Below are 25,912 nucleotides of genomic sequence, written 5' to 3' on the forward strand. Positions count from 1 at the left end.
GCACTGGGTGCTGCCGAGAGAGAATGACGGAGAGAGCCTTATGTAAGCGTTCTAGTTCTGCAATGCTGCCAGTCTGCAAGCTGCATTTTACCCAGGCGTAGCCCAATTTCCTCCCTAAGACAAGCTGCAAATTGAGTTTATAGCTTATTTTAATATTTCCTGCCTTCAAATTATATGGATAAGAAAACCTGGATGCTCGTGCCATAATCCCATTGCCGAGGAAGAAAAGAACCCGCAGGCCTGCAGTACAACATTGTCATGCAAAGGGATTTGTGTCTCCCTCTCTTAGCTTGGCCAGACTCTGAAACCTTTTAAAGTAAACATTTTTCTTAGCTTAGCTGGAGAATGAACACAGAAACTTCAGATGGAAAAGTGACCTCTCATCTTTCAAAGTGAACCAAATACTGTGCAGTAAAGAACCTGAAGTGACAGGGGTTTGCTTACAGAGCCACTAAGCAATGGAGAGTAGGTCTCAAGCCCTTCACCAAAGTACTGCAGCACAAACCTGAGACACAAACCAGAGCCTTGCTCTTCGCTGAGGATGAACGTCAAAGAACTCAAACCAATAGTGACTGTGCAGAAGGCAGAGCACCGCACAGGAGAGCAGGGGGTCTGCAGAACTGCAGGGAGAGCACTTTGATTTTATAACTTTGGTGTGAACAAATGAATGTGAGAGGGAACCAGGATCATCCTAGCTCAGGTTCCTCCACAGGCACACTGAGCAAGCAATAATCAGCTATTTTTCACTGCTTCCATGATAATGAGGGAAAACAAAAATCAAAGGAGAGATTGTAAATTGGTATTTACCTATTTTCATTGCCCTTGGAATGATGATAAATTCAGCAAAGCAGAGGAATTCCACATCCATTGTGATTCCTCAGATTAGACCCTTTCTCCATGGCAAGACAAAACACTCATCTTCGTGCTTGATGATGTGCAAGGACAGAGTACAGCAGGGGCAATGGAGGCAGAAGTGGCCAAGAGTTAACAGATGGTAATTTCAGAGTACCCGAAAGCGGAATGTGGCCTGTTCTTCTGTCCTCGATGCCTTCTGAAAATCAGATCCCCTTGGAGGTTTCCACAAGAACTAGGACACATAACTAGCAATTCCTTAAAACCATGCCCTGAAAGCACCTCCGGGAAATAGATAACCTCGGTCTGAGGAGTATTCTGAGTGATTCCAGAGAGCATTTGGCAAGCAGAACACAGTGGGATGCCCACAGGGACATGTCCAGCTGATCCTGCCTGATAAGGGACTCCAGGCTGGCTGACGAGGGTTGAAAGTCCTGCAAAGCATGTTTAAAAGCCAGAAGATGATTAGGGAGTAGTGGGACTTAGCTGTTTGTGAACTTAAGGAGGTTTATAAATTGGTTTCATCCTCATTAATAAAACAGCAGAACATGCTGTGAACATCATAACATCATATAGTACTACAGGAGGAAGCTCTGGTGGCATCAGCAGGAGCAGAGAGAGCAGAAAACAGAGGATGAAAGCACTAAGGAAACACAACCAGCGTTTGCTGGTCACTGCAGGGAGAGTAGAGCCAAGCAGGCAAGGGGATGCCAGGCTGGATGGACCAGCCCTGCAGCGACGCTGAGCAGCAGCTCCAAGTAGGTTCCAAAACTTGATGGAGTAGCTAAAAAGTGTGTAAAAATCCAGGTTGCTGCTGTGGCCTTTCTCATCAGAGAAGAGAAAGCCACATTCAACAGCCAAATCTGGATCACTTTGCATCCCCAGGAGGAACGCAGCACTTTGGCATGAACTGAAAGGTAGAAACAGAGAAAAGGTCTTAAAGGGTGCAAGGAAAACGTTAAATAAAACATTTGCAAGCAAAGGACAGGAGGGACTAGCAATGGGTTCATGTCTTGAGTCAATTCATTCTGGCCAAATCCATTCAAAGTCTTTTGCAGAATTGTCCACTTTTATCCTATGTCTGGGGCCAGCCTACAGCAGCTGTTTCATCTCTCCATAACACCTCCTCATCAGACAAGGGGAGCAAGAACAGGAGAGGAGACCCCCGGGTTGGAAGGGAAATGGCTTGAATCAAACAGCCAAACTCACCCCAGTATCAAGCAGCTAAAATTATCCTCAGCCCCGGGAATGCAGAGCAGGCACAGCAAACAGGAAAGCAGCCTTAGGAGCAGGATGCAGGGAAGTAGAAGGCCCTGTCATCAAACTTCCCCCTTTATACCAAGGGGGGATGGGGTTCACCTGGAGTTTATGGGATGGGATTCACCTGGAGCCAACTCAGGTGACTGTCCTGGCTGATTGCAAGCTGCTGAAGGCCTGCAGCCCATGGCTGTCCCAGGCTTTGTCACACACCACCACAAGAACAACGTGGCACTGGGCTGTGGCTCTCTCCGGGGTCACATCCCACCTCCTCAGGATCAGGGGTCTGCTCCATCCTGCCCGGGAGTGGAAGCCAGAGTGTTTTTCTGGTTACACCGCTTTGCTTCTCGCGTTTCCATCACAGGCAGGGCAGATGTTCTGGCCGGCAGCAAGGGCTCCCTGGTGACACAGGCAGCTGCCCTGCAGCCCTATTGAACTTGCAATACAAAACCGCCTTTTTTCACTAGGAAAATCGCAGGAGGCTGCAGAACATCACAGGAGGCAACAAGACATTTGTGTGTGCGCTATAACCACATCTCCACCAGCAGGGGAACGGCAGAGCAGTGCACAACCCCCGCCGCCGGCTCGCCACCGCCGCCGCTCCTGCAGGCGCCTGCCCGCGGCTCGGCCGCCCCCGCGCAGCGCTGCCGCTCACGTGGGCAGTGGGCGGGACGGGACCGAGTGACGCAAACCGCAACCTGAACTTCAACCTCCCCCGCCCCGGCCACCCTGCGTGACAGGCGGAGGAAAAAGGGTGGGGACCCCCAGTCTGCAGCGGGAGGCGCGCCCCGAGCGTGGGGTCACCTCGGCAGCGGACAGCCCCAGCAGGCTGTACTGGTACAAAGGCTCCGCAGCGTTCCGCGGGCGGATGTTCCGCTCCTGGAAGCGGAGCAGAAATAGACGCGCAGGGGTGGGGACTGCGGGCTCGGAGGAGCCTTTTGTCTGGCGATGGTGCGACTAAAGATAATCTTTGTTTATCTTGAGCGTTTAACTTGCGTCTCTGCATCCAGAGCGTTGGAACGACCGCGGCACGGCGAGCGCGCGGCCGCGGAGCCCGGCGCGGGCTGCCGCTCCTAGGCACGGCAGGGAGAAAGGGCTCAGCCCTTACCATGCCCCTTTTACCGCTTTCCTTCACCATCTCTCCCAGCACCGTGGTACAAGCAGGGTACAAGTAGGACTGCTTGACACCAGCTGCCCGGCCGAGTGAGGCGGTGAAGCGAAGTCCCACTGCTGACACCTGAGCAGGGCTGCGGTGCGCCCCGGCAGGGCCAGCGCAGCTGACAGAACTTGGCAGAGGAGCAAGCTGAGGGCAGCCCAGCCCTGTCCAGGGGTGACTGTTCAGTGCCCCCCAGTTAGTGCAGTTGAGGAGCCCGGGGGAACGCAGAGCCTGCCAGCCGCAGCGCTGTGGGAGCCCCTCCAGCTGCTGGTGCCTCCTGGTGGGGGGCTGCGCCCATTTGCCCCATTACAGCCCCGAGTTGTCAGAGTGGAGGCAGCAGCAAGTTCAGTGCCAGTGGTGAGCAAACGGAGGGTAGAATTAGCTGTGGAAAACTGCATTTCCCTGTGAAGGGGCAAAGAAATGCAGCTAATGGTACAGTTCGTGCTGTGCCAGCCAGGCCCCTCCACACTGCCCGCTGCTGCTGCTCTGGGTTCCCTCTGAAGCTGTGAGGCAGCCGAGAAGTTAGAGAAGCTGCACTGACACAAAAGTCAGGCCTTGGTACTACTTAGGTGGAATTCTCTGTCGCTGGTTACCAAACCTCCAGCACAGGACAGCTCGGCCTCAGAGCTGGGAGGGGAGGCAGGTGGGAAGCATTTGAGTCTCTGCAGACTTTGCTGTCTGTCTGTACAGCTGTTGCAAAGGCAGCCCACAACTACATGTAAACGTGCCCCAGCTGCAGAGCAGCGACTCCCTTTGGGTGATCTTTCACTTCTGAAACCCCTTCCCAAAATGAAAAGCGTCTTTGAGACCTGAAGTCATTGTCAGCGCATAACAGCAGGCCTGTAACTTTATTTTGGAGGGGAACTATGGGTTGAACAAACCGTGAGACTAAAGCTGGTTTCTGAAATGAGACCTTGCAAAAGACATCATTCAGTGTCAGTGTGACACTTGTCCTGTCCCACAAGGCTCTACCCAAGTAGTTCAGATCTTCTCTACAGAGCCAAAAAGCACTGAGAGCTCATGAGCAGAACATTCCTCTGGCCCCCAGGACTTATCCTTGGCACAGCCCTGAGAAATGGGGCTCAGGATGGGACCCCTCTGAGGAACATCCCTTCTCCAAACAGCTGTGACCTCCCACTGCTCCCGGCAGGCCCCAGGCCACTGGCTGCCATTCCCAAAGACAGTCTCTGCTTCTTTTAATCTATTTTTCACTGCCTCTCTCCATCCCCATCTCACACAACTTCTGTGAGCTTTTGCTGTCCTCGGAGGGGAGTGGAGAGCTGCCCAGGAGAGTTGTGGAGTAGAGTCTCCCTCTCTGGAGATATTCAAGACATGCCTGAACACATTCCTGTGTGATCTGGTATAGGTGGTCCTGCTCTGGCAGGGGGGTTGGACTGGGTGAGCTTTCGAGATCCCTTCCAGCCCCTGACATTCTATGATTCTCTGTCCAGTATGCTCTGAAACAGCAACCAGAGATCAGTTCAGATGGTCACAGTTGCAGTAGATAAAGGACCAAGTGGGCAAAGCAGCCAGCTGATGCTCCAACGGCACATCTAAAGTGAGCGTATCCAGCAATGCCTGGTGCCTGGGGAATAGAGAAGTTCCTACTCTTAAAAGCACTGCCTGGGTTTAGTTCCCTGGCACTTGAAGGTGTTTTCAGGCAGAGTGTTTTTTAAAGAGCAGTCAGCAGTGAGAGACCCAAAGGTGACATGCTGGCTGACTCTGGGTGAGGGACGCAGCTTCAGCGTGGGTGAGCGCGGGCTGCTGGCCGGGCTCCAGCCGTGCAAGCTGGCCTCAGCTCCTCCCAGAGACTATCAGCTCCTCTCCTGCTCCAAGCTGTTGAGCAATAAAGCTCTGAGTTGTCAGACTGATGCTGCTCTCTTAGGCAGAAGTGGTCGTGATTCAGTCATCGGTGAAACAGCTCCTGATACTACAACTCCCTGAGCTCTGCTAGAATTAGGAGTGCAAATATAAACACAATGAATTCCTTTTGCTAAGCTTTTGGGTGAATATTTCTTTGTTATTATCTTCACATTTGCAATGTCTCAGCAGCGAGGACTGAGCAGACACTACAGAAATCTTTCCCTTCATGCAGCAGCAAGGCTGTGCATGTCACAGCTGCTTCTCAGAAGCACAAGTGACATTATGAAATGTGGGTTTATTTCTTCATCATGTCCTCTTCACTGCCATCAGAGAAAAGAGGATGTCCAAGCTCCACGGAAGCACTGTAAGTGATGGGACTGGCAAAGCTGAGATTGTCAGCCCCCTGCTCGTCCCATGGCAGCACTGCTCTCCTCATGCTGCACTCCTTCAGCATCCCCAAAGTGACACGGGGTCCCCAGTGAGTGCTCTGCCTGTAACCCACTGCTTTGGCTCTTGCTTGTTCTGGGGTGGAGGGGAGCATGTGGCTGCTTTGGGTTTTAGAAAGTGTTTTCCAGTAGGACCAAATTGTTGCACTTGCAGTGTTTGTGTTCCCAAACCACATTCAAATTTCTGCTCACCAGCACCTGTTCCTCAGCACAGGATTCCTCTGGCTGTCTCTCTCCACTAGAAAGAGTTCCTCCTCCACAGCATTCCCAGAACAGCTGAGACACTTCCCAGCAAACGTTACCCATTTCTACATTCTCCACATGATGCTGTCAGGAACTCTCTAGCAGTGTGCCTGTGAATCAAAGCCAGGATTTTAGAGGGAAACACAAACAGTAAAGCTCTGGCTCTCTTCTATCCTATTGTTCATACAACAAGTGTGTCTGTAACAGATGTGCTCCCATTATCCTTTTCTCCTCAACACTGCCTTCACCATGAGGATGACAACAACACCCGAGTGACTGAGGACAAAGCACCCCTGATCTAGCAGTGCTGCAGAGATTTGTGTCTTCAGGAAAATCTCTGAGGCAAAAGGAACCACCAGGAAAATTTGGGGTCCTGCAAAAGGACTGCTAAAGAGGGAACAGCAGCTGAACTAGCCGTGGCCTGTTATGGGACTGGGCATCTCTTGGGCAATAAGCTTCCATCAGAAGTGACACAGGAAAAAGACATAATCAGCAAAGCAGCTAGGGACAGATCTAACCCCAGCTTTTGCAGAAAGGGTTCCCTGGCTAAGACTAAGTTTCTCTCCATAAAAAACAAGCAGATCAAACTGCCCAGGCCCTGATCTAAAACACATTTCTGGTTGCATTACAGAACAGCCTTCTTCAGGATACGCCCAGGGGCCGTTCCAGCCTTTTTGGCCATGCTGGATGTCAAACGTGCACACAGAGCTTTGTTCACAGGAAGGGCCATGTTCTGCTTCCAGGCTCTTGGAGCTGAGATCAAGCCCTGCAATAAAACCCTCCAGCAGCCACCAATCCTGTCACATGCAAATACCCAAACTTCTACTGAATCCCCTCTCCCACTCAACCATCTGCAGCCTTCCTCACCCAAGAACACTGCCAGAGGTACACGTGTTCCTCACCATTTCATATCCTAGGCACAGCCAAAGTGTAAAATGCAGTTATCCTGTCCATCTTATGGTAGGAAAAAACCTCCTGAACTTCACAAGCAACAAGCCCAGGGGCTCATAATCCTTCCCTCCACCCCTAAACAGACATAACCCCCCAGAGCAGCCATTTGGTCATACATACCTACAGGCTCTGAGGATCATGAAGACTGTCTTGAGGCCATTTGCACCTGTCCTCTAACAATCCACTTCCTTCTCTGCAGTAATGAAGACCAGTCCTCCCTGCCAGGTTCTCACCACGGGACCGTGAGTTGAACCACAAATGACTTCTTCCCATCCCCTGGCAGGTCCCTGACCAGATGCCCAATGTCCTTGCTCCCCACCCCTCTTCCTTTTCACTGCTCTTACATTTTCTTTTTCAAGCTTTACACCTTCCACATCTCCCTAAGAGCAAGCAGCCTCTTCTCACCCGCTGTCCCAGTTCACTTTAGCACAGCTGGATGTCTGTGCATCAGGCCAGACCTGGCAGAGCTAGCCAGACCTCCTTCTTAACCCCTTCACTTTGCTCTCCACAGGTGTCCAAGATTTAAGCTTTTTAAAATTAACTAGAAGATTTTAGGGTTAACCCCCCCCCCCAAAACCATGAGGCAATGCAGCTGCAGCCTGCAGCCAGAGGTGGGCATTTGCTTGCTGAGCTTGTTTGCCGTCAAGTGAACGATGAAATAGAATTCAGTTTCCAATTTCTGCCTCAGAGGGTACAGAAGGGAACTGGGGGAAAAAAAGCATGGCCCCGGAGAACCAGGAGATGAGGTTCTCCAAGATGAGTGCTACCACCGGGCCATGCCTGGCACCGATTGCCCAGGCAGGGTGGGCAGGCTCTGCTCAGCCAGCTGGCAGTTTTCGGGTGAGAGCTGGTGTAGGTGCAGGTTGGTCATCAGCGGTGCTGCGTTTCGTGCTTTCACTGCGCTTCGTCTCGTTCCTGCGCTTCGCCAAGAGGCGGAGAAACGAGGGCAGAGTAGCGGAGCGGACGGACAGACGTCTAACCCTGCAGCGGCCGCACAGGGTCCCGGTGCCGGCAGGCGCCGCTCCCTCGCGTGGCCGGACCCAGCCGCTGCCGGCTCTGCGGCGCTCCCGGTGCCATGGAAATTCCTTGGGGAAGGGATTGTTGGCCTCGGTTCGCGCTCCCTGCAGAGTCACAGGCGTGTTCAGACACGCGGCAGCACGAAGGTACAAGGCAGTGCACAGGCAGTGTAGGGGACACAGTTGCACCCAGTGCCTCTGGGTGAAAAGGCTGCTCAAAAAAATCACCTCCCCCAGCAAAGCAGAGAGCAAACGTGCCCAAGGTCTGCCAGATGGAAATGTGCGACTCCAAAAGTGAGGAGGATGGAGCTTTTCATAGGCAAGCACGGACTAAGTTCCTGCCCTGAGACAACAGAAGTTTAGCTTCCAGGCCAGTCTGTGAGTTTAAGATGTGAAACTCCGGATTCCTTCACAGGATTAACACACACTCTGCAGTCTCTTCTCAGGGTGTTCAGAACCCTGTGTAAGACCTTCTGGGAGCATTGAGACACTGGTGGGTCCAGAAACCTCATCCGTGTGTCCGAACTCATCCCGATGGCCACCGTAAGTCCAGCACAGGGCGTGGTGCCACGGTGCCCACCGTGAGGATGTGCAGAGTGATCGATGCTGGTCAGCAGCACGCTACCAGTGTGCTCGGGGAGCTCCCTCCCTTGCCCTGTTTTCCAACCCCACACCAAGCTCCAGGAACCTCCTGTTCAGTCTCAAGGCAGCAGAGCCTTCTCCACACAGAATTGCACAAGTATCCTGCAAACAGGTCCCCAGAGACCAGAAATAAAATGACCAGTCCCACTTGCAGGCACACTGCAACTCAATCAGCAGTGCAATTAATGATTTCCTGTGCTTTCCTTGGTAACACATCACTCTTGAACAGCCAAGTGTGGCAGAATCTTGCTATGGAATATCCCTGTAAAGTTAATTCCTCCCCAGAAGCGCCACAGTGGATAGATGGAAAAAGGTGACTACCGAGCTACTGAACTCAGCAGTGAGTTACCTGGGCAAGAAAGTTTATCCCACAGGCAGTGCAACAAGCTTGTGCCAGCAGTCCCAGTGAGCTCAGGTGTTTCCTGCTATCAGCATCCCTTTAGATCTGCCTCACACGCATAGCTGCTAGGGGTTGTTGCACAGAATGGCTGGAGACCAAGAATTCAGATCCCCTCAGCACGATGTCACTGAATCCCAGACAGCACTGAGAATGTGCTCTGTGACTTCCCCCCTCACTTTCTCTAAGTCTCCTTCAGAGCATTCAAACATTTGCTGCATTCAAGGTGCAAATATCCTTGAAAGGGGAAACAAAGAGGGCAGAGAGTTGGAGCTGTGGGAGCAAGCTGCAGCTAGGTGCTTCCATGCTTTCCAGGAACTTACAGCTGTTTTTCCTTCAATGCTGGCCACAGCTGGTCCCACTCCGTTCAGAAAATGAGACCTGTCCCTGCAGGAGTTTCCTCTCAAACAGCTTCCCATCCTCCATCATTAAGGAGCCATAATTCAAGCTTAAAGACTTTGGAAAGAAATTAATCTTCCTGCAGAGAAGGAAGAGTGATGCACAAACAGTGAAGCCATCTAATTTTAGCTCATTCAGACAATGTCCTGGATCCCTGTGTGTTTACTGAGGCTATTTATGGGCCTCCAGGCTGCTGGAAGTGCAGGCACTTTGCAAGCTCATCCGAATGTCGGCATTCCACTGAGGCTGGGTTAGCAGAAGGCCTCTCAAAACCTAGGTCTTCTTTTAAGTACATTTTAATCCCCCCACAAATACAAATATCAGTCTATCTTCTGGCTTCAGATGGACTTTAACAAGGTACCCCAAGGCCACATCCCCACCACACATATCCAGTGGTTGAATTGTGCAGCTCAGTTCCCCATGATACTGTGAAAGTCTTTGGACCATGAGCTCCAGCTCTTCTGCTGCAGGATGAGGACAAATTATTTTCCCAGTTCCTCTTGTCTGACACACAGACCACCCTCTGTCACACTTAGATGACCATCTGCTGCTGCACTCATGGTGTCACTCAGGTGTCCAGATCAGAGTTGCAAACATGGAAAATCCAAAGTGCTGCAGCACAGCACCTTGTTTTCCTCAGTGTCCTGAGCAGGACACCCCACTGGGGAAGTTATTGGTGATTTCTGAGAACCTATCCCCCCAGCCTGATTCCCCTGGGTACACACAACCCAGCACCTGCTTTCTTTAGGCAGGTGCCAGGCACAGCAGGTAAAACATGTTTGTCGGTCACATCCTAAGTCAGTGCCCTGTGTCAGTACCTATAATAAAAACAGGCAAAGGACCAAACCGACTGGCACAACGACTCATGAGGCACCTCCACCTGGAAGATTCTTGGTTCTAAAAATGGAGTCTTGTAACTAGTTGTGACCTTTTAAGGACCAGCAAATCTCCAGTGAGATCTGCTGCTGTTACCTGTGAGGGCAGGCCATGCCAAAAGGGATGTTATTTGTTAAGCTTCCTGCTTTCAGGACCCCATGGTGCCAGACCTTTGCCACTCCAGCGTTTGCTGTTGAAAGGCTGCAGACCTCAGGCACTGTGGGCAGCATGGGCTGCACACACACTGCTGCTGAAATGCATCTTCCTGAATCACTGGAAAAATGTTTTAATAGCATCAGCAAGAAGACAACCAGAGAAGAACCAGGGCACAGGCACCACGCCACAAACACTAGGAGGCCACTGGAGAGTGAGCACAGCCAGGGAAGACCAGGCTGTGGCCAAGATCAAGCCTTCAGTTTCCATGTTGGCAAGTCACTGCTCATCTCCCTTGTGAGGAGCCTTGGCATTACCCATCAGTGCCCTGGGACGAGGGCACGATTCTGCTCAGGAAAACACGGAACAGTGAGAGCCCCAGATTGCAGAGGTCCATAAAATCATGTGTGGGATGGAGAAGGAATAGTTCTTCACTGCTTGAGCCTCGCACAAGGAAATCATCAGGTTTGAAACACAAGCCAAAGGAAATACTTCTCCAGACGCGGCCCATGGAAATTGTGTAACTGGCTGAGCAGAGTGGGTGCCAAATGTTCCAGCAGGTTCCAGAGGATTACACCAGTGCTGCAGAAACGTCCACTGGCAGCTGGAGGAAAGAAAACCCAACAGGAGTTCGGATGCAGCCTGACGCTTCAGAGGTCCCCAAGCTGATGACTGTCAGAAACTGGGTGGACAAAACAGGATGACACTTCTTAATGTCGTGTCAATTCCCCAGAGGGCCATGAAGAGAGCAGGGAGACTCTGGGCCCATCCAGGACAGCAGCTCTGCAGAGGAGCCTGAGAGCAATCTGCTGTGCTCCTCTGTAAGAAGAACCTCCAGGGTTAACCATAGTTTCTCTAAGAGCATTCTGGTGACTTGGCTGACTCGGGGGGCAGAGCAGGGGAAGTGGGGAGAGCAAGAACACATAAGCAGAGTCAAGAGAACCGTGGCACCATTCATGTCACATCTAGAAACTACACCAACATTTGCCTCACCTTCCAAAAAAACTTCCCTCTAGAAAACTTCTAGAAGTTTTCTTGATAGCACAGACAGTTTACAATGTCTGAAAGATTTTTTTATGGCATGCTATGAACAAAATTCACTATCAGTGCCAAGAATCAGTGATTTACATCACTCCCTCCAGGGTGGGACACAGTCTGTCCTCGACTCCATTAGAAGCTGCGCACAGCCCATGCTGCTGAGCTGCTGGTTGCTGTAAAGGCAAGGGTGTCTTTTCCCAGTCTCCACAGCTCTTGAAGCAGAGCAGGCTCCGTGGCAGAGCAATGGGGGAGGGCAGGCAAGTCCTGAGGGAATCAATGGGTTCCAGCACAGCCACAGCTCCTGGCTTCTGTCAAAGGGCTCAGTGCAGCAGCTGGTGGCAGAAGGGTAACAGGAGGTGCTCCACACCTTTGTACCTCCTCAGTAGCAGCACTGCAGGCCCTGAGACCATCGGTGTGGAGCCACACAAGGCCTGTCCTGGAGGTCAGGTGGCAACACTCAGGTAGTGCCCAGGCCGGCACCCAACCCAAGCTCACTCACAGCTCATAACACGACTCAGCTCTTTTGCCATCTCTGACCAGAGCTACCCAGACATTAAGGAAAATTCTGCCCATACTTCGCCAAAGTCCTAAAATGTTCCTGAAGTAGAGCCAGATCACCCTGTGCTGGACTTCCCAGCAGCAGGAGCAGGCCTGCCAGGCCACAGGCAGCTGAACCAATGCATGATAGCTTTTCTGGGCAGCCTTGGGCAAAGCTGGCCCAAAGTTGGCAGCAAAAATCAGTGTATCACTGCTCTCCAGTGCCACCCCAAAACTCCCTCTTCCACATAAAGCAAGCACATGCTGAAGGCCCAGTGCCTTTGCTTTACACTGAAGACAACATCCGTAAGCTACATTTAACGTGTGCTTTCTGAACAGCTGCTCTAACTGCTGCAGGTGAAATTTGCACGTCTCCTGCAGCACCTCACTGGAGAAGTCCACGTTAATGCTCCCACAAAACAAGGGGCTCCAACTGGCAGATAAAAACCAAAACATCACTTTGGTGCAGGAAACAATCATATAAGCTCCTCTAACAGTAACTTTGCTTTGAAAGCATCAACAATGGATGGAAATACAGAGAGCAGGTTTCCTGAGCTTTCCCCCAGCCTGAGGATTAAGTAATGATCTCAGCATCTGCCCCAGCCTCCTGTTGTGGTGCACTCCAAATCCCTTCTTCCCCACCTCTGCCTCTGGAGGTTTGAATAGGGTAAAAAGAAGGCTTGAAATTGTTTCTCCCCCTTGCTGTGTGCTTGAAGGGGACACAGCAAAGGCCCTTCCACATGTGTACCGAAACTTGTGGGAAAGCCCGTGCTGGAATCGGCCAGGCTGGGCTCTTCACAGCCAGAGTACATATGGCACCAGACACAGGGTCTAGGGAGATTATCAACAGAGGGAGGAAAAGAGCGCAGGCGGTTCCCGCTTTGCACCGTGCCGCGCAGCGCGCCCCAGTCCTGCTCTTGCACAGTCCGTGCTGCTCCTCCACAAGCCTCCAAGTTTGGCAAATCCTTAGGTCTATTTGAGAGAGAGCTGCCAGCAGCACTTGGACCTGGCTTCCTGCCCACTATCCCAGGCTAGGGAATGCTGCAGCAGTTTGGCTTTGTCCCTGTGCTGCTGAGGCAGTGCCACTCTGTGAGATTTGCCTTGTGGAAGCTGTGTCTGAGACACTTGGACAGGTTTTATTCACCCCGTGGGTCCACAACTGCATTAGAGCTTGCAGTTTCAGAGGCTGCCGCAGAGGTTCAGCAGGGACCATCTGAAAACTCCTGCCTCACCTCCATGAGTAAGATCTGCTGTTCCCTAGGCTCTCTGCTCAGCCTGATTTTTACGTAGGGTAAAGCTGTCTTGCAGCTTGGCCTTTTCCACTTTTCTGACTTCCCTAAATTACTGCTTTGCCCCCAAGCATCCCTGTGCAGATTCCTGACTGCATCAGAACCTGGACACCAAATCTACCTAGTTGTGTGTGCACTGTGGGGGCAGGGCTTGTCAGGAAAACAAAACAACCATCTTTTTGTAATTCCTGCCTCTGCCAACTTATCCCCAACCAAATCACCTCCACCCTTGGACGTGGACAGTTGTGAGTCGAGGCTGGCTGTGTGCTCCTAATGCAAGACGCTGCACTTCTGGCTTAAGGCCTCAGCCCTGGAGCTCTGCACTCTGCTCTATCAAAAGTGAGGAAGCAGCTGCTGGCCACATAAGGACAGAATACAACACAGGTTCTATTACTCTGCCACCACCAGGATCCAGCACTACCAGGAGCTACTCCCAGGCAAATGGAAGGCTCAGGTTTCTGAGCTGCAGCAGAGGTGCTTCTGAGGAGGAACCAAGGGGTTGTTGCTGCAGGTGCAGCAGACCCGCGGGCCCTGAGGTCTCCGATAGCTGCCGGCAGAGCACCGGAGCCCTGCTGAGGAGCTGTGCTGCCCTCTTGTGGCTGTCCTGCCCCCGCCCAAACTCGTCACAGGGCCTGGCTCCCGCGACCGCGCCGCTCCCCGCCAGCCCGATTCGGGAAGCGGAGCAAGGGGAGGCGACGATTTTGAGGTGCAGCAGGGAGCACCAAGGCAGAATTGGTACAATCCCGCTGGCTGCCCTCTGTGGTCTCTCCAGCCGTGGCTGGGCGGCTCTCCTGACAGCTGCAGCCCCTGGGAGGGCAGCTCTGGTTCTGAAGTGCTCTCTGCTCCTTCACTAACACAATTTCAGCTTAAGCAGCACTTTAAGCTGCATTCTTGAAGCATGAAGCCAAGCACCATCTGTCTTTACGGAAGACAAATCTTCCAATTAACTTGAGGACATCCAAGTTATAAATGTAGATGCTAAGAAGTAGTTTGAAGCAGTTCAGTGTTTTTTCAGAACCACCACTGTGGTATGTCTGGAGGTGAATGGAACACAGAGATTCTGGAGTCTGCAGTCAATCCTCCACCACAAGGCAAATCAAATCCACCGAAGGTAACACTCGTGGCAAGGTTTCTTTAAAAGCTTCCTTACTTCCCCTAACCCTGTTAGCTCCCCTCCACCTAGCCTAGACCAACAGCAGAGGTTCAGTTTCAGACTGGATGAGATTTCTTGAGTCTGCATCAGTGAAGCTGAAGTCTATGGAGGCTTTAAAAGTTGCTTTGCTGAAGAAGGTGGAGACACTCAAATCTGAATAGCAGCTCCCAGATTGCACCAGACACTGCCCAGTGCAGGTTTTAGTGCTCTCCAAGGTCATGGTTACCCTATCAACCTTGGAAATGCTACTCAGAGTTTGCGAAACACTGCATATGGTTATGGCCAGACATGGATGGAGGGGAAGTGCAGGTCCTCAAGATAGAAAGTGAGAAACTCAACCCTGAATCCCTGGTGGCCTTGTGCAAGCTCCAGCTCCAGCCTGAGCCACACAAAGTCTCTTGCAGTCTCAGATCTCCTGGCTCCAGGAAATGTCCCCAAAGAGAACTTTGCATTGCTCTGTGCCCCTTCTGCCAGAGCTGCTGCTGGACTGCAAGCAAGGCCAGATGCACTGCACTTGCCTCCAGCTGTGTAACAGATGTTCAAGCATAGTTTTTTTAACGTTCTTCACAGCCTCACAGTCAGCTCCAGGCCGCTGCCCTGGGTAACGTGCACAGGAGACAACCCTGGCCACAGAGAGCTTACAAGCCAGAGAAACAAAACAAGGAAGATGACTGAGCAGGAAACAAAGAGGTGGAATCACCTGCATGAGAGCAGTTTAGCCTTGAAACTAGAAAGACTGCAGTTCAAGAGCTGAAATTCCTGCCCTAGTGCAGCATTCTCATCACCAGGGTCTGAACTTATACCTGCTGGTTTCAGCACAAGGTACACTCTTCAGCACTTAGAACTGAAGAAAGGAGACAAAGCAGCACAAGTTCTAGACCATACTTCACCCAGTGGTGTACAGCAGAGCTGCAGTCTAAGAGATTTGGAAATCTGCAATGGCCAGTGTGCAAATGAGAGTGGCAGTGAGTGAACAGCAGCATGGAACCAAGACCATGCAGAAACACCAGCTCCTGCCAGAGCAGCCAAGACTTGCTGCCTCCCAGCAGTCCATCAGGCTGCCCAGGTCTGGTGTGTGAATGTTGCCTGGTGCTACATGCCAATACTTGACCCTTACTACTAACCACAGTAAACAGGGACAAAGAGCAAGTACTGAAAAGCCACTGGCTCATAAAGCTGCACTTTAGCTGCCCTGATTCTGCACAGAGCTCCAGACACCAAAAGGAACAGTTGTCATTTCTGGCACTCCTATCACAGATCTGCCATACTTAAGCTGGATGAAAATAAAGTATTTGTGGAAACTTAAAACAAAAGTGACAAGACAGAAGGAGATCAAGAGCAAATGTACTGGATTCAAGATGAGGCAGCATGGTTTAGTTTTTTTTAAGCCTGAAGGAAGAGCTGTTGCCTTTTGTCTTGTGAACATTAAAAGAACTTCACTACAAGCAGAAGCCTGAAAGGCTGCAGCCCAGCCCTCCTCAGCCATCGCTCACAGGAGAGGCACCCACAGTGGTTCTGGTTCACCCACAGAGGCTCTGGGCGTGAGATGTGCCCAGCCACTGCACTGCAGTCAAGTGACCGCAGTCTCTCCATCCTGAAGACATTCAGCTCCCATGCTGTGGGTTCTGAAAACCCCCAGCACGAGTGTGCTTCCTCCTTCTACGTCTGACCCAGACACTCTGGCACAGCTTCTCCTCAGGTTCTGAAGAGTGCAGCAAATTCCTTAACATGCACAGAACTGGGCTCACCAGATCCTAAACCAGAGGGCAGTGAGAAGAGGGGATGCCTACCAGACATTTAATACAATTATGAAAGCCAGGTAATGGAAAATATCTTAAATTAACACTTTTCCAGTTGTAGCAAAGGACAGAACAAAGTGGTTAGGCAGTTGTAGCTTTTAAGTATTTTTTCATAAAAACACACATAGGAGCAAACAAAACTATTCCCTAACAGAGCAGCCAAAGCACAGCACGTGGGGTAAAGCAATGTTTCTCACAACTGGATCCATTCAGCTTCCAAGCTCTCCGTTAGCAGAGCACTCGGTGCCTCCTGGAACAGCCACACCACCGCCCTCTAAAACCAGACAGGCAGGTTACCGGGAAGGCCCAACACAGCAGCTCGGCACGACGGAGCATAGGCAGGAGTCAGCAGCGCTGCTCAACTCGGCACGGCCGCTGAAGCTCCCCCTCACACGAGTTGGGTGCTCCCTGGAACAGATTACTGGCCGAACAAGAAGACGCTACAACGTTTCCAATGAGTCCAGCTTTGTTTTAATGACGGGGCAATTCTTAGAGCACTGTGCAGCTAATAACTACAAAATATAGAAGTTTATTGGTGTGGTCTCAGGATGCCAATTGGAACTATAACTTTGGATCAAGGCAATTAAGTGAGAAGCCAGAAATGCACACTAAGGTTTTACTTCAACTCTGTAATACTTCTTAAAGAACTTGGGAAGAGTGCAGTTGGTAGAACAGCATAGATCACAAAAACTGGGAAGGAAGAATACATGGCAACAGTGATCCACATGAAGTGGGATTATTTCATCACAAGAAATGTTTAAAAAAGTGTCAATGTTATTTAAAAAGTTTTGTGTGTCCCCCCCCAGATAAACTTCTCCTTAGTCAAAATGGGTTTTAAAAAAGTTTCTCAAAACAACAACAACAATCAAACCCCACAAATTGTGTTTCCTTTAATCCAGATCACCTCTAGTGCTGCAGAGCCAGCCGTGTAGAGAGCAGATTCTTTGGGGCATTAGTCACTGAGCCTCAGCACTCCAGCTTATGAGGATTTGTCCTTCCTGCTGCGGGGAGAATCTGCTCCATTGGAGGTCACTGTCCCGTTGATCCCGTTCTCTGCAGGGGAGAGGAAGGTGCAATGAGAAGCTTTGCATTTGGCTGCACATTGTGGGTCCTGCAGAACTCCCTGAGCTTCTGCCCTGATGCATCTTCTCTGTTACACCTCGTCAGAGCTCAGCATCCACAGTGCAAAACCTGACACCACCATGAGGCCTGGTGTGGGCCACGGCCAGAAGCTGCGCCCTCTGTGCCACACATGCACCGCACCGGGGCAGCTGTTGTGTTTTAGGTGATAGCAAACTTTGTCTCCAGTCCTTGAAGTTCAGCGGCAATGCAAAGCAAGCTTGAACTGAATTGCAGGACAAATGCAGAAGTGACTGCGAGAACAGATTCAAAATCATCTCTGCCCCTTTTTCCCAAGGGGACAAGCCATCAGCATGACACATTCTGCTCAAGTAATGAAGTTAGACAATAAAAATCTCATGCTGCATTAACTCGATAAATGGTAACTCCTTCTGTCAGTTAGAAGTGTGAAATCAATTAATGCAGTGGAGTTTTAATAACAACCCCCCAAACAACAACATTTACCAGTATTCCCTGTTTCTGTACTGAGCCACCTCCCTTGCAAGTGCAATATGAAATGTTTCTAAAATGGGCTCTTTGTTACATGAAGTTGGCTTTGGGGAGCCAAGGCAAGAGGAAACTGAAGACACAAACCTCTTTCTTTTCTGGAGGACTTTCCTTTAGCTGCTACAAACTTCTTCTTCACTGACTGGGGCTGAGAAGAAGAATGCTCTCTCCACCTCCGAAGCTGGAAATTGATGAACTTCCACATCATAAAGGCCTGAGCCATGCATATGGAGGCCAGCACACTGATCCTAGGGATAAAAGACAGGCACAGCTTCAGCAGGACCTTTGTCTCCATATTCAGAGGGGAGTAGAACACCACCTCAATTGGTTTGTATATCACAGACTGCTTTTTATGTGGGTTCCACAAGTAAGCAATACCTTCTCATCACAGGAATTTCTCAAGGTGTGTGGCCTGCAGGGCTTTGTGTGACTTCTCCCCCTCCTAGGACCAGTCATTATCTAGGCTATGCAGGAGTGGGCTCATATAGGGCACTGGCGTCAGCACAGCTGAACAGAAGCAGTTTACTGTACCTAACAGCCAGGATGTTGAAGTTTCCAGTACTGAAGTTCAGCTGCTGATCTTCTGCTCTTGCCAGTCCAAAGCCAAAAGTGAGGACCGAGAGGATCAAAGTGAGAAGCCTCCCCAACACAAAGAGAACTGCCCATAGTGAAAACCTGCAAGGGAGACACCAAACACACCATGGGAATTTCCATGTACAGTACAGGTACCAGCAATGCAAATATTCACTCCCTACCATATGCAAACATTTGAAATTTAAGAGCTTGCCTAAATTTGTTATTTTGCACCTATCCTAAACTAGTCTTGGATTGTCTTCTAGTAAAAGACAACAAGCAAGACAAGGTCTGCCTCACAATCTAAATTCACCTCAAACCATCAAGATATTATCAGTCCCTACAGAACTGGCTGTACAAGCAACCTCTGCTGCTTCTCTTGCTACTAAACTGGGGTTTCTTTGAAACAGTAGTGCCTATGGTAAGACTTCATTCCATTTTATACCACCACTAACATTTACCCAGGCAGTAAGTTAGGTAAAAAAAAATAGCTGGCTTAGAGACAAATACTGAAATCAGCCTGCAGAACTTGGCCTCTAAGAAAACACTTTGAGGCTCCTTGCAGTTTTGGTTCTCGGTTAGTTCGATGGAGAGGGTTCCGAAGCAGAAATGAGATGGATTTCGAGCACAGACTGCTTACCCCTTCTGGTATCTTTCGTCGCTGAAGTAGAAGAGGCGGGATACGTGGAAAAGAAACTCGACAAAGTAATGCAGCACCAGAAGAACAAGTCCCAGATGGGTCAGGCTACCAAAACAAATTAAACAAACATTCAGGTGTGGTGTTAGGCAGTTATGACAGAGGATGAAGCCAGCATTCACTTCACTTACTTCAGGAGATAGGCTCCGGCAATATGAAAGAGATAAAGTCCAATGTAGACAATCTGGCGAAAGATGTCCTCCTGTGAGGAAGGGAAAAGCAAAGACACATTGCACAGTGCTGCGCTACTGCAAACTGCTCCCTGGCTATGCAGCTCCTTGGTTCATCAGCTACCTGGTCCTGGCACTGTGTGACTCTGCCACACACAGCTAAGCTGCTCACTGGCCAAGAATATTCAGTGCACCTTGGGCATGCACTGTGGCGAGATAACACAGCGAGCATCCAGATGTTTTTCCAAAGGGCCTGTTTTTATCTGCTCTGACTACTGTGGATTTGTAGTGGTTGTTCCAATCCTGAAACGGTGCATTGCTGTATCCGCAGAGAACTTCCTGCTGCTCATCAGATCCTGTCTTATTGTCACAGAAATAACCTCACCTCAGTCTAAGAACCAAAATGCAAAGGTTTCCAAATGTTGACACCTGCTTTAAATCTTCAGTATCATCTGGCACACTGCTGCCAGCAGAGAGAGAGTAATGTCACTAGCTAGCCATGATAAACCACAGGATCACACCTGAAGTGGTTTTAGCCAGCCACGTTCAGCTGAACACTTCACAAAAACGATTTATAGCGAGCAGTGTTCTAACCCTCCCCCCACAACAGAGAAAACCTTTAGCTGGGGAAAGGATGCTGTTAAAAACTGAATACTGAAAAACTCCCAATACACAGCTAACCAGAATTTCTGCTGAGGACAGTGGGATCTAAAACTAATCCCAGAGGTTAATATTCCTTGAACTTACGAAATTCTTCACTGCTCATACTCTTCACCTGTCTCAGGACTCATGACACAGCGGTGAGTTCAATGAGACTACTCAAGACTACTCATTGCAAGAAACAGAAAAGTTTGAAAACAAAATCTCTGATCGGTTTGCTCAAGGGAAAATTCTTTTAGTAGATGTGTAAACAAAAATGGTATTTTTCAACAGATATATACCACTTTTACTGCATGCAAAAATACAGGATTTAACAGAAAATTGTTGGTCTCACATGGACATCTGAGAACTCAAAATTCCATCAGGAAAAGTGGGTACTACAGAAAAGCCCAAGGTAGGAGGTGACTTTGGAAGACCCAGAGAGGTGAGCTATTGCCTTGTGGCTGCTGCTTGCTTTGGGACTCCTTTGGGTTGCATTTTTTACTCACTTTCTTAGTTTTCTGGAAGTACAGCTCTGGAAAAGCATGGAACCAGTATGCCAACTGTAAGATGTAGAAAAACTTCATTTGAAACCTGCACAACACAGCAAGAATTAAAAAAAGAATCATTAATGAACTTAAAACACTTCAGAAGCTTTCCAGTGAACACAGTCCCTGTCTCAACACAGATCCTTCCTGCCAGGCAACTCAAAAGGCTTTGAACAGCAAGATAAATAAATCCTGCAAAATCTCAATTCTTTGAGTAACAACCTGCACAGGGAACCCTGGACACTGCACACTGGCAATCAAGTTCCTCATAAATACAAGCAAAAATACATTAGAGACTAACTCAGTTTTAGACACTACCTATCCTACACAGATTGTAGGTGACAGCCCAGGTGGAACATGCTCCCTCCTCCCCACCACAACTCCCTCAGGAAGGGGCCTTACGGAATCAGAGTGTGTGGGTAGTCTCTCCACAGGGAGGTTGGGTCCGATATGTAGTTCTCCTGAAAAAAACAAACATCAATAAAACAACAGGAAACCCTCAGAAATGCCACTTCCTGGTCAGCACTAACAAATGGAGACACATGCAAGGCTGGATTTGTGCACATGTTGCTGTGTCTGTACAGAGAGGCACACACCTGGATCAGCATGCTGAGGAAACAAAGCACCCTCCCAGAGCCAAGGAGTCATACTCACAGAGACAAGGATGCTGGTGCCCCAGACACAGGAGAACAGGTAGAATGCGCTGAGCTGCCCAGACTCATTGAACTTGCTGTGCTTTGTTTTTGAGAAGTGCATTTTCCTGTTAATTTTCTGAAATGAGAGCCTGTGGTTATTTGTCTGTAGTGCTTCACATCTGCCTGTTACCTGCACTACCACATCTGGAAGCTTCAATGCATGTTTTAACAGTTAATCGCTCTCACGCAAAAGCTTACTTGTAAGTTACTAAAGCCTAATGAAAGCCTGACAATTACCTTGCTGAAAGGAACTGCTCTTTGGTACTTACATCCAGCACGTACTCCTGGATTATAGCATGTATGATTATTGCTACGAGCATGTAAAAGAAAATGGTAGCCAAGTCCTTGATGCCATAGTGGTAGAGAGAGATTGTTTCTGCAGATTGTTCTTCTAAAAGACAAACACAATCAGCTGTTAGGCATCAGCACAGCTTCATGGCCACTAAGTCTGTTTCTCAAAATGCAACCTTTCAGACAGCAGCAGTTTGCAGTCAGCTGAACAAACAGCAGACAAATGAAGCTGCTGCCATGAGCCAGGTCGCAGACTGCTCATAGTCATCTTTTCTCCATCACATCACAAACTAACTCTGATTCTGAAAAGCTGTACTACAAAACTGAAGATTTAAGTGCACTTAGGGAGCTAACCCGCACACAGTGAGAGGGGACAATTAAATGATACTAAAACTATGGCCCTGCCTTGAGTAGTTAAGACTGCCACTTGCAAAGCCGGCACAAGGGGCTATGGGAACTGCTCCACCAGTTGGATGGTGCTTTGGCACCCACGATGGATCTGTCAGAACAGTAATGTTGTCTCCAGCCTCATTAATCAAAAGAGAGGTTTACTGAAAACAAAGTGAAGCCCTTGAGAGCTTCTTTGTTCAGCTGGCAAATTCACTTGCCCTCAGCCCACTGACAGCCCGGCCACTGCCCTGCTGCAGACACCTACCTGTGGCGGGAATGGTGACATTGTACTGGAGGGTAACGAAGATGACTGCTGCCTTGGCTGTGATCTGCAAGAGAACAGAGAGAGTGCTGCAAGGAAACCATTCAACTGTCAACATCTGCCTACAGTTGGGCACGTTTGTCCCCTCCCATGAAACTGCCCAGCTCCCATTATCAGACCACCTCACCTGCCCTTCCAAGGGCAGAACACACTGCCTGACCTCTGCAGTTTGGTCACCAAACATCCAGTCTCTCCAATTAAACATCCTCAGAAATGTTGCTTACAAAGAGCCTTTCCTGGCACAGAAGAACAGAGGCACATACTGCAGGTTCTGCCCAGACTATGCTGCACTGTTACATTAATGGGGTGTACAACAGCACATAATCCCTAGGCCACAGGTACGCAGTAATGGAGGAGAGTAAACTTCACTTAGAACTGCTTCCTAATTTGATAAAGTTTGACAGTTTGCATCACATTTGGAAACCTGGAGGCGATCTGGAAAACACGTCCAGAAAGGAGGCAAGGCATAAAAACCGAGAATGGTTTGAGGCCAGCTGCACACTAGCCCAACCCAATTCAGTCTTGTGACCCCAGGGATCTTTTGGCACCAACTGTAGAAAAGAGATGAAATCCAGCAGCAGTGGTGCTGCTCCTTTGTGATGGGCAGTAAGAAAAAAACAAAAAGAACATAAAAGAGGGACAGGGGGAAAGGAAAGTTTGTTCTAAAGGTTTTGGCATTTTTGGGGTGGTGGTGATGATACTACAAAAGCCACAGTAAATGAGCACAAGTTTTGATCTGTCAGTGGGCACACATTTATTTTCAATGTTAACAAATCTTTGCTGAGTTCTGACGTGGATCAATGCATCTTAACAGACAGAAAATAACCAGGCTTTGGATGATTTATGATCCGACTGCCTCTCGCTGCTGTCATACAACCCAGTGTCCTCATTGCACTTCTAGGACCAACAGAAAACCCAAAGCCATCCTCAAGCCCCTTTATGAGTCTTGCAAGGGTACTCTAAGTATCTAAAGGTAATTGTTTAGGCTACTACAAGCATGTGTTGTTTGTATTTCATACCAGCACCCAGGGGACCACTCACCCCATACAACTTTAAGGGGCCCAGCTAGATTAGTAACTTTGCCAGAGGCACCCCCTCATGTGTCCCTGGAGTCTTCAGAGGACAGTCCAAAGGTAAGTGAATTTCAAACTGCCCTCTGAAGGCTCTGTCAGCCACTCACTGCCCTAACCCATCTGCAGACGTCAGGCAGTGCAGACACCTTCCCAAGCTAACATTCCCCAGGGCAGGTGGGTTCCCAGACCATCAGAGAACTGAAGCCATCTGCACAGTACAAGGCACCTCTGCACCAGAAGCACATGGCCCTTACACACTGGGGAGAAACACCCCAGATGAAAAAGTGGAAACAAAAGATGTCAACACACCCAATCCTCCCAAAGTTCCAGTCCCACCACTAACACTGCAAATCCAGTCAGCCAGAAGCAGACGTAAAAAAGAATGGCTTAAACCCATCTCTTTCGTCTCAATCCCCAAAAAACCATCGGATAAGGGATGTTGTGGTGATTTTGGTAGCAAACCCAGCCACAGCAGCTTTCTTGGCCTGCCTTGGGTTTTTTCCACATGCTGCTTTCTTCTCCTGGCCCCGCTGGTCTCCAGCGCCGAGCAGCCCAGCAGCTGGAATCGCACCCGCAGAATGAGGGGTGCCCGAGCACGGAGCAGCGAACACCGCACCGCCTGCCCGCTTGGTCAGTGAAAATGGAAGCGTTTCACTGCGCTGCGACAGCACCGAGGGCGTTCTGGGTGCCACACGGCTTAGGCACCGCTCAGGAGGTAACGGAGAAGAGCCAAAGACTCGTTCTCACCGCCTGCCTCCAACACCGGGCCCCGGCCGCAGCCAGGCCCGCGGTAGCTGGCAGAGCTCCCCGCGCCCGGGCCCATCTCCGGCGGAGGAGCACCGGAGCGACTCGCTGCGGGCCAGGACCCCCCGCAAGGTGCCCAGGAATCCCGGGAAGGGCTGAGGTGCGGCGTCCCGCCGAGCCCCTAGCGCGGCCGCACTGACACGTCACCGCTCCCGGCCCGCCGCGCAGCTCGCCGGGAGCCGTAGTGCGGTGGGGCCCCGCCGCCCGAGCACACAAAGAGCGGGGCGCACTCGGACCTCGCCCCCCGCCCACTCCTCCCCCGACCGCCGCGCTCTGACTGCCACGTAACCCCTCCGCCGCCACGCCGCCCGCTCCCGGCCCCTTACGGCCTCCCAGCGCAGCGGCCACGGGCTGCGCCCGGCCAGGCCGCGCCGGGAAGAGGGCGTTCCCTGAGGGGCCGGCCCGGCGAAGCGGGCATGAGCCGCGGCGACAGCGCCTGCCTCGACTCCTCCGGCCGTGTGGCGGGGCGGCGGTGGCACTCTCCGCGCATGGGGAGGCCGAGGGCCGGGGGAAAGGCAAGGAGGTGCGGCTGAAGGTTCTCGTGATGGCTGAGGAGCAGCGTTGGCCACCGCTGCGCGCCAGCCGAGCCTGCCGCACCGAGAGCCTCTTGCCCTCCCCACCCAGCACCGAGTCCTCAGCTGCAGGGGGAGAAGCAGGACGAGGCCCTGTCGTGGGGCGGGGCGCACCGGTGCCGCCTCACCTCGAACATGAGTCCCAGTAGGAAGATCATGGCCATGCAGGACACGATGTCTGCATGGTTCTGCACGATGAACTCGTGGCTCAGCACCGGCGGGTTCTTGTTGCTCTTCTTGCGGATCGCCATGGCGGGCAGGGAGCTGGGAGCCGCCGCTGCCGCCTCCCCGCTGCCAGCAAGCTCCTGTCGCCGCGGCCAGGAAGAGGCGGAGGGGAGGAGGCGGCCGCGCAGCCGGGCAATAGCAGCCGCCGTCGCTCCGCTTCACCCCGCCCCGGCCGCGGCCCCTGCCGCCGCCAGCAGCGCCCCTGCCGGCCAAGGGCCGCCTTCCGTCCGTCCTTCCAGACGCCGACCCGGCGCCGGGCGACGCCCGCCCATTCCAAAGCACCAACGGCAGAGCGGCCGGCGCCTCCACGCCTCGGGAGCCCGCCCTGCGCGACGGTGCGGGCCGAGGCGTCAGAGAACCCAGCCCCAGCGGTGCTGCGTGCCTGGCAGCTCCGGCGGGCTGCCCGCTGGCGCTGGGCACCGGTCAGCATCCCTCTGCCGCGGGCGGCAGAAAATGGCCGTTGGCTACTGCCGGCGTGACAGGGCAAGCCGCCGGTCAGGATGAGCTGCCCGCCGTCGTTGCGGTTACCTTGCGTTCCAGTTCCATTCCCCTTCCCCGTGGCTCTCGCCAGCTTCCGCCAGCACCCGGAGGACGCTGTGAGGGAGCTGCGCTCCCCGGGTGCCACGGCTAAGGCACAGCTCTCCCGGTGCTAGCGGCAGGCTTTAGCCATCCCGAGGCTGTGGATGAAAACCCAGCACAGGGCTGGTACCGAGTTAAAGCAGGCGGATGAGGGCTGAGGCATAAGCGCGGATACAGAAACATCCAGGCCAAAGGTATCCATCCCCCACACCTCCACATTGACGGAACTCAGCAGCGCTTCTGGCTGACAGCCACTCCCAGTGATAGATGGAGAAGAAAGATCAGGAACAGCAGCGACTGCTGGCTGAGTTTTAGTGCTGCCAGCTCGGCTGTTTGCAGCAGCAGCTCACAAATGTGGGGTGGGGATTAAGCTGCACTCACTCAGTGTGGCCTTGCCTGGCCAGCGCTGTGTGCACCGAAGGCACTCAGAACCCTTCTCACAGCCCGGTTCCTCCCTGCTGTACGGAGCAGGGAGCAGCTTCCACAGCAGCTGGTCAGTCTATGACCACCTGAGTCATCCACGAAACACCTTGGGCAGCTGTGAAGGTGCTCAGAGGTTCTGTGTGGGTTTATTCCCTCAGGAGATAGCGGTGATCAGGATTTAGAAAGTCTGGGAAGCTTTCACATAAACGTTTCCTTTC

At 51.4% G+C, this 25,912-nt stretch overlaps 1 protein-coding gene and 1 long non-coding RNA gene across 3 annotated transcripts; both read right to left on the minus strand.

Annotated features, from left to right (window-relative positions):
- Positions 1–856: 856 nt before the first annotated feature.
- Positions 857–2,813, minus strand: LOC135189950 (uncharacterized). Its single transcript, XR_010308384.1, has 2 exons — positions 2,062–2,813; positions 857–1,762 (listed from the first exon to the last, which is right to left on the minus strand). It is a non-coding gene; the product is annotated as an uncharacterized LOC135189950 (long non-coding RNA).
- A 13,702-nt stretch (positions 2,814–16,515) lies between these two features.
- TRAM1 (translocation associated membrane protein 1) lies at positions 16,516–25,415 on the minus strand. Of its 2 annotated transcripts, none has more exons than XM_064170726.1 (11): positions 25,221–25,415; positions 21,962–22,025; positions 21,285–21,406; positions 20,975–21,091; positions 20,723–20,781; positions 20,282–20,366; positions 19,095–19,165; positions 18,907–19,011; positions 18,225–18,368; positions 17,781–17,941; positions 16,516–17,120 (listed from the first exon to the last, which is right to left on the minus strand). In XM_064170726.1, the coding sequence occupies exons 1-11, from the start codon at positions 25,236–25,238 to the stop codon at positions 17,047–17,049; spliced, it is 1,020 nt and encodes a 339-aa protein (XP_064026796.1). In that variant the 5' UTR covers positions 25,239–25,415; the 3' UTR covers positions 16,516–17,046. The 2 variants fall into 2 exon arrangements, with proteins under 2 accessions (XP_064026796.1, XP_064026795.1); XM_064170725.1 differs by lacking the exon at positions 25,221–25,415 and adding an exon at positions 24,596–24,881.
- Positions 25,416–25,912: the final 497 nt, after the last annotated feature.

The sequence above is a fragment of the Pogoniulus pusillus genome, chromosome 34 (assembly GCF_015220805.1).
Source record: "Pogoniulus pusillus isolate bPogPus1 chromosome 34, bPogPus1.pri, whole genome shotgun sequence".
NCBI classification, from domain to species: Eukaryota; Metazoa; Chordata; class Aves; order Piciformes; family Lybiidae; genus Pogoniulus; species Pogoniulus pusillus.

Excerpts from the sequence above, each read along its gene's own strand:
- TRAM1 (XM_064170725.1), bottom strand. The coding sequence starts at position 24,718 with ATGGCGATCCGCAAGAAGAGCAACAAGAACCCGCCGGTGCTGAGCCAC. Across the intron at positions 21,092-21,284 it reads TCCAGGAGTACGTGCTGGAT|AAAATTAACAGGAAAATGCA; the intron begins GTAAGTACCAAA and ends CTCTCATTTCAG. Across the intron at positions 17,942-18,224 it reads TTCAACATCCTGGCTGTTAG|GATCAGTGTGCTGGCCTCCA; the intron begins GTACAGTAAACT and ends TTTTATCCCTAG.